Source organism: Papaver somniferum, chromosome 7 (assembly GCF_003573695.1).
Source record: "Papaver somniferum cultivar HN1 chromosome 7, ASM357369v1, whole genome shotgun sequence".
Taxonomy (NCBI): Eukaryota; Viridiplantae; Streptophyta; class Magnoliopsida; order Ranunculales; family Papaveraceae; genus Papaver; species Papaver somniferum.
The window spans coordinates 221,655,694-221,664,488 of record NC_039364.1 but is presented as its reverse complement, the minus strand read 5'-3'; the positions used below and the strand labels follow the sequence as shown (position 1 = coordinate 221,664,488).

Below are 8,795 nucleotides of genomic sequence, written 5' to 3'. Positions count from 1 at the left end.
AATACCTCTCAGATGGAAAGATCTTTGACATCAAAGATAACTCTAATTCTACATGGTCCTGTAAAAGTATTAGTTCAGAATTTCCCTTCATAAAAATAATACTTGCTGGTGCATTGGTAATTTGGCAAACAATCTTAATATGGAGCTATAAATGGAAACCAGATTTATTAACTACTCATTCTCCTAAACATGGATGCAGTAATTATCAAGACTACAACTATGTGTATCAGTTTTTCTCTCTTTGAAGCTTCAGTTGCAAGATTAATTCTGAGTACTTCTATTCATATAAATCAACCTGAAAGAATGGTCTGGACTCTATAAAGAATGAGAGTAAAATCAACATATAGGAAAATGTTTGAAGATCAGAATGCAGATCAGCCTGTTGGCCAAAAAATGCAGTCTATCTTCAAAAGGCTATGGAAATTACCTATTGTACCCAGGATTGCTCAGTTCATGTGGAAGTGTTTGAAAGACATTCTACAAACCAGAGATAAGCCGGTCTATGTCATACAAAATGGAGATTATAGTTGTCCTCTCTGTTCATGAAATTTAGAAACTTCTTCTCAGAGTATCTTTGCTTTTTTGGGTATTCATATTCATAATGATGCAAATGTGGTTTATTGGTTCTGTGACTGGTTTGACAAACTAAAAGCTAATCAAATTCAAGAAGATCATCTATGTAGAATAGCTATCACAACATGGTGCATTTGGAATGCAAGATGTGATAATGTCTTCAAAGGAAGAAAGATAACTCCAAAAAAGTTAGAAATAGAACTTCTGAAACCAAGAAGAGTTATTGCTGCTTCAAATTTTGTCAGACAAAATAGGATGAACTTACATTGGAAACCACCTAGTATATGAACTTATAAAATAAATGTTGATGGTTCTTTTAACTATACTACTAAATTATGTGGTATTGGTCTAATACTTCGTGATTTTGCAGGTGCGCACAGGGGTTCCAAATGCATCTTCTTAGACAAGGCGCTGACCAGAACAGGTGGAGTGCAAGGGTTTATGGGAAGCATTACAATGGGCAGAAGATATGAAACTTGATAAGGTGATATTTGAGCTGGACTCACAATTAGTAGTCGATGCAGTGAATCGAGAGAATTTCAATTCAGACCGGAAGGTTTACAATTTGATTTTAGACATAAAGAGTATGTTTAAGAATAATACTTATTGACAATGCAATTATGTGCCAAAAGAATAAAATAGAGTTGCTGATATTTTAGCAAAATTAGCTAGGATTTTTCATTTAAGTATTGTTTAGATTTCATCGATATCCGATAAGATTGTATCTCAATTACAAGAAGATGCATATCATGTAACACACATCTTTTAATTAATGAAATTTCCAGCTTAAAATAAAATAAAATATATATATATAGGAATTAATTGAATCACAGGAAGCCTAAGAGGAAAACATCGTTCAAGTTTTAGAACCTACTGGCGTTTTTTATTATTATTTTTTTTTTAATCCTTGTTCGTCTCGGTTTAGGAATATCATTATTTGGAAAGTCTTTCTTCTTAATCAAGTGATCTATCCATCTAAATTACATTTATGTATACATGTTTTCATCTTCTCACGTCAATCAACATCATCTAAATCGATTCAATGATGGTTGATATCAGAAAAGCAACCATGTATGATATACCAAGGAATCAAGCTTTCAACTTCCTGTGTTTTCCAAGGGAAGACCCAATCAGTCATCAGAAGCATCGTTGATGAAGATGTTGATGAAGAATCCGTCGCCGAAGACTACAATGATAAAGATTCCGTTGTTGGAGAGTGTCAGTAGTGATCTGAAAACCAAACAAAGTAAATAAGCACAACCATTAAAGCAGAGATGAACATCTTAAGAAGAGATGACAAACCACAAAATTGTGTTGATATCTTATCCAAAGTTAATTAGAAAACATAATGAACTAAACTAGGAAAGCAGGAAACTGTGAAGAAGCTCAGATCCAACGCAAACCAAACCAGACCAGATGTGAGTGGTGAGGGTCTGCCCTCTGCCAGCGAGAGAAATCTTTCTCCCTTTAGAGGAGTCCTAGAAGAAATAGAGAGAGACAGAGAGGCACAGATGCGGAATTGCGAATGAACAACTTCATGTTCACTAAACTAGAAAAACATCTTCTTGATTCAGCAAATCTATGCAGTTTATTTGGGCATTTATAATTTTAGTGAATTGTAACTGTTCAAAGTCAACTGGGCTAGTGACCTTATGGTTACAAAGGCATAGGCTATAGTATCCTATTCAAACGTTCTAAATTGATAATCCCATTGAAATGGGATGAGAAACATGCAGCTACCAAATAACATAAATGGCCGTACAACAAGTTATAACTAATGATTCTGGCCAGAAACAATCTTTAAATCCAAAATGATAATACAACATAAGTAGTGAATCACTTACAACATCAAGCAAATAAGTTTCTTGACTCCCATTCTCCACACCAGATGCCCTAGGAGAAGATCCTTCCTCGGTTCCTTCAGGTACATTCGCTGGGACATAAATCACCTTCAAATTATACCAAACCAACAACAAAATAAAACAATTCAAATAAGAAGATTAATAGAAGAAAAAAAATGATGAAAAAAAAGAAGAAGAGATATCACCTTAAAAGCAACATATTCATCAGTATTGTTAGTTAATTGCAGAGAACATGAAATCTGCTTTCTCAATTCGACTATGACAAAACAAACAAAATGCATTAAATCAACCAAAAACAGTAACCTAGCGCAAACAATTAACAAAATGAAAATCACAAAAAGAGAAATTATAAGAAGAAGAAGCTTACATGGAAATGTGAGCTCTGTGGGTTGAAGGTTTAGGGGATCTCCGCTACTCGTACCCATAAGTAGTGATTTACTTATAACATCAAACAAAGAAGTTTCTTGAATTCCATTCTCCACATCGGATGCCCTAGAAGAAGATACTTCAAGTACCATTGGACTTACTGGAATATAAATCCCCCACAAGAAGAATTCCTCAACAAGCTTACCACTTTCTTTGCAAAACTACAAAAGGAATAAAAAATCAAAATAAGGATCAAATCACTCAGGCTCCTCTCAGAAATCTAAACAGAAAATATTACCATTTCAGGTGTAATATCTTTCGCTGTTGCACCTTTTGGTGCTGTAACGCTCTGTAAGAGGAACTTGTCTTTGCATTGCATATCCTGTGGTGCTTCCTTCTGTGCTTGCATAGTTACTAAACAACCAAAAAAACAACAACTCAACATCTGTGATCACCCAATATGACAGATAGAGCTAACCATAGCAGTGATAAACTCAAATAAAAACATCTGTGATAAACAATATCTTATCTGAAGAACAATAGATCTAACAGTTAAGCGATTGAAACTTAAACTTTTTAGTGTCGAAGAGAAAGAATTTTACAATGTTCACCTTTTAGGTATTCTCTTCCCTAGGTGTCGTATCTTTCTTCTTAAATTATCCTTCTAATATTCTTCTAGTACTCTCCTCCTATTTATAGACTAGGTTCTATATTCAACTTTCGACTATTTTTGAGAATTTTAGAGTTCTGACTTTTTTCTTAGACATGTCATTATTATAAGATTTAGGCTTGCTCTAGTTTTAAGCGGGCAACATGACATATGACCATCTGACACTCACAATTTTTTAATTTATATTGCCCATCTTCTGCTACTAATTCCATTGCATAGAGCAACTCCTAACGTTCTATACCCGTTATCTAATGCTATTTCTGATCATTCTATGTTCATGGATGATAATTTTCCACTTCAATATGTTATACAGGTTAGACGTAGGCTACCAATGTAGGGAACAAAATATATGAGCAATCCAAATTTCTAGTTGCTATACTAAGAACCTTGATCATCAAACAGTGTTCATACCATACCAAAGTTATCAGGTCAATCAGGCATGTTTGTCATATTTTCAAAGTAGACTTTAAACTCGTCCTTCTAGGGATAGGAATCTATTTTTAGAATCAATTGGAGGGTTGAAGGGACTATACCTAAAAATTGATAGATCAATCTAAAACAACATGCGAAAAATCAATGACTGAATCAAGATTTACCTGTAACAACGAATGTTGTTCCAGGTAATACAATTCCTGTGTTTGGACGAACACAATATTTCTTCGGGTTGGTCGTTTTAACCTTCAAATTAAACCAAAACCAACAACAGAAACAAACAATTCAACACGAAAATTAAAAGAAAAACAAAGCAAAATGATGAAGAAAAGAAAGAGCAAATCACCTTGAAAGCAACATATTCATCGGTTTTGTTAGTCAATTGCAGAGAAGATGAACTCTGCTTTCTCGATTCGATTATCAGAAAATGCATTAAAATGAACCCAAATTAGTAATCTACGGCAAACAATTAACAAAATCAAAATCATAAAAAAGAAAGAAAGATGAAGCTTACATGGAAGGAATTTGAGCCCTAAAATCACATAAACTAGAAACGACTCTAGTAGACTTCACTTGATACGAACAGGATATTTCCACCCACCTAGAGCATTTGCAAAGTCCTCGTAGCTACTACATGTACAGCCTACCCAAGGGTGTCAACGGGTACACATTACCCGGAACTATACTAAGAACCATTGAATTCGGTTTCAGTTATGGTTCCTAATAACTGCCGAGTTGATAATTTTAGTAAAACTACCGTATAGTCCTCTAATTTGTTAAGTCTGTTTGTTCTCTTTTTCCTGTTTTTATTAATGTATGGTCTGAATATTACCGTTTGGTTCTTGGGTGTATATTACCTTCCAAAATCGATGTCTAAAATATTCTTTCATATCCATATATATACTTCTCCATTTCAAAAAGACAAGTTTATTTGATTTTGCACGAAAAAAATAAGAAAACGAATCATTTAAACCATTTTTTCATATTTTTTCCATGATTATTCTTGAAAAAAAGCAGTTCCCTTGATATTTTAAAAAGAAAAACAAGAAAGAGAAATGGTCCTCAAATTTATAAAGACATACAGACGTGGTCCCTAATATGGGTAAAGTAATAAAGTCACAATATTTGACTATCCATTTAAGGACACCAACCTATCTTTTTTACATGCCCAAAAAAGGAAACCAAACCTATCTTTTTGAAACAGTAGGAGTTGGATTTATCAGCACAAAAAAAATCATTTTAAGTTTACTTTTTCTCCTCTTTAGTTTTCACATCTGCTTTCTATCTCCACTCGATTTCTTTCCCTTTCTTTTGTTGTTGAATACGATGAAGACAATAAAGATAATGAAGATGACAAAGATTTGTGTGTGAACTCATGTTGCCGTCGAAGATTGATCTGCTGATTTTGAAGATTTAATTAGTTTTTTTCTCTGTTGTTGTTGAAGATTAATATGAATTTTTTTTTTAATTATTTTTAAGGATGAACCGTGTTTTCAGATTTATACTAGTATAATTTTGACTAGATATTTATTTGAAAGAATGAACTATGTCTTTTTTCCTCATAATAGTGACTTTAACTTGGTTTTGTTGTACGTCCATTTTAAAGAATGAATTCTATTTTCATACTTGAGAATAGACTTTTTTTTTCTTAATAATGAAGTTTTTGTTATATGTTTATTTTAAAGAATGAACTATGTTTTCATATTTCAGTTAGTTTTGTTTTATTAGGTGCACTTTTAAAGAATGAACTATGTTTTTGTTCATAATAATGGAAGTTTTGTTGTGTGTTCATTTTAAAGAATGTATTTTTTTCTAGTTTAAATTTGGTTTGTTCTTGTTATGTGTTCATATGAAAGAATAACCTATTTGTTCATAATAATGGAAGTTTTGTTGTTTATCCATTAAAAACTTAACTCTTTTCTAGTTTTCAATTTGTTTTACTATTGATTATATTTTGATTGGAAAGAATGAACTCCTTTTTGTTTCAGAATTATCAACCTTTATCATGTGTTCATTTGTAAGAATGAACTCCTTTTTTGTTTTTGATTATGCAGTTATGTATTGTGTTCATTGAATATAATGAAGTTAAGATGTTGTTATGTAATACTTTTTAAAGTTGTTTCACCAAACAAAATGAAAACATATGTACATAATCATGACCAATGCCTGATTGTTTATCAATTAAAAGGAACACTTGTACGAAAATATGTAGGGAGTTCATCAGAAAGCATGAAGTCGAATTTTATGGGAATAGAAACCATAATACGAAAATTGATGCCAAATTATTACGGAAGGATATTGTGGTTCATTCTATTCTCAAATAATTATGGACTAAACAGGAAATGCTTTTTTACGATGGATCAAACTGTAACTGTTTCGGCAATATTTAGACCGAACGATATTTTTCCCATAATTTTAATATTTGAGTCTCGACTGGTAGCATTGTTAAAATTCAGTTTCATATTGGTTTTACTCGGTGGATACCGCTCACACTGATCACCTGATTATTTCTTGAATATTTTAATATATTTATAATTAAAAAGAAATTGTATTGTTTTTAAAATTTTATCTTATTTTTTCCCGAACTCCGTAATTGCCTAGTATCATCAACCAACATATTTACCACAATTTTTTTTGTCACGCCCCAAGTACTAAACATGTTTAGCTAATAGGATTACAAACTAATTGAAGCATAAACTCTAAACTAACTATCTTAAGAATCTAGACTACATAAGCTAAGCCCAAAAGCAAACCAAACAATAGTCTAATACAGTATAAATGAAGACCTCTCATGTGATGCGAATATTATCATAAGTTGTTTACATAGAAAGTATACATACATAAAATATAAATAAACATCTTCAATTCGCTGAAACTTTACGCTACGGAAACGAATATCTTCCCGTGCGGCTTTTCTTCTGAATTGTGAAACTGAAGTGGGAACGAATGAGCACATCATCCCAAAAAGGGGGCTCAATGAAAACATGTGACTCTCAAGTAATCACAAATATGCTTCACAGTTTTAAAGAAGTAGTAATTTAAACATGTCATCATGCACCCTTGTGCTAAGAGTAATTTCCCAAAATACCTAGATATATGATTTCCTCATATGGGTCATTAACAACATAAATTAGGTTATAAAATAAAAAGTAATACTGTATACACCCTTGTGCTGAAATAGATATATTGCAACTTACATGCTATATATCGCTTCATCTGGGCTATAAGACTTAGCAAGGAGTTATGGGGATATCACAGACACTCCCTTCGCGGAATTTACACAAACACACATCAATTTATTCACTCAAGGATAAACAAGCATCGTAATATAACATTCATGAAAGAACGGTCATTCTAGCCCTACCTCCTTTGCGTACCATAATGACAATATCCGTGAAAGACCACCACCAGATGATCTACAAAAGTGAAACTAGAACATGCCAAGAATATGTCACTCAGACCTCGCCAAACTCATTGGAGAAAGCGAAAGAAGAATAACTCCATACTCGAATAATAGCGCCATCCACACAGAGTGCCCATAAAAAACATGATTCAAGAACTACCATCATAAGTCCCGAAGGTTTTTCAATATAACATAATATGCAAACGAATGGATTCTCACGAGAAATTTTAAAAGGTAATATTCCCCTGTATAACGATATTGCCTCATCTGGGCTATAACAAGCATGAATATAGATATAACATTTGGATAATCCACACAATGCATATTACACAACATACTCAATTATTTACACACAAATATGCTAATAAGAAGTAATGGCACATCATGCTCGCATATGAAAAGGAACTTAATGATTACAAGAAGATTACAGAGTTCCCACCTGATTTGATGTCAATCCACTCCTACCTTGAAATCCACAATTCACTGGTTCATCCTTGGAATCGTTCGTTGTTAATGTCGATTAACTGTTGATCACACAGGTACTCTAAGAATTATCCAAAAGGCTCGTAACATGATCTCATGCAATTCTCTAATTATAGGCTAAGTGAACTATTTAATGGTTCTAAGCCCATTTATGGTTCTATATCTTATTATTCTATATCTTTAGTTTGTCTGAGAGTTTATTAATCCAATTAGATTGGTTCTATAGTCCATTATATATGTCTTATGAGTATCAACAACTTTGTAGAAAGAACCAAAGGCTAATGCGGATACAGGTGGTCAAGTCACCAAAGAAGGAAAACTATATCTAAACCCAAATCCACTAAACAAGCCCATTAACCAAAGGCCTGGTCCAACAGATCAACTGACAGTCTCTAATAGTCAAGGGGTCAACTAACATTCAACGTCTAAGTCTAGGTCAAAGTAAGTCAACGGTTAACATGTCAGGGTCAGGTCAACTGGTCCAGGTCAAGTCAAAAGAGTTAATTCGGTCAACTGAGTCTGCTATGGGTTGAACCGAGTCAACTCAGTCACGTACACTGAGTCAGCAGAGCTGAGTAGCTTACCAACAGGTCTGAAGACTCTGAACCTTTGAACAGAATACTAAAGCACAAACAAAACACAAATGCAAACACATAACTTCTACAATCATTCTAATCTTCAACTATAACATCATCTATATCACTTTCCATTACAAGGCTAATGGCAGAAACTCATCACCTCATCTATCTTTACAATCAACTATGTTCCAACAGCTGTGACTAAATATGAAATGTTTCACCACTTCATTTCAACACCCACGGTCCCCTGCAACCTTAATTCATTCCTAAACAACTTGGCCCTCTGTCTTGTAGCTCTACATCATTATCAATATCAGTTCAATAACTCCACAACTTACAACTCTATTCATTGCACAGAGTCACCACCTGCATCTCCATGTCACAGTACCAACAGCATCAAGCTTCAGCAACATTGTTCCACTTGCCAT

At 33.4% G+C, this 8,795-nt stretch overlaps 1 protein-coding gene across 1 annotated transcript; it reads right to left on the bottom strand.

Annotated features, from left to right (window-relative positions):
• Positions 1-1,359: 1,359 nt before the first annotated feature.
• LOC113295996 (vesicle-associated protein 1-3-like) lies at positions 1,360-8,795 on the bottom strand. Its single transcript, XM_026544320.1, has 10 exons — positions 8,734-8,795; positions 7,268-7,319; positions 4,418-4,435; positions 4,250-4,303; positions 4,068-4,149; positions 3,100-3,215; positions 2,803-3,022; positions 2,621-2,691; positions 2,418-2,522; positions 1,360-1,803 (listed from the first exon to the last, which is right to left on the bottom strand). The coding sequence occupies exons 1-10, from the start codon at positions 8,793-8,795 to the stop codon at positions 1,711-1,713; spliced, it is 873 nt and encodes a 290-aa protein (XP_026400105.1). The 3' UTR covers positions 1,360-1,710.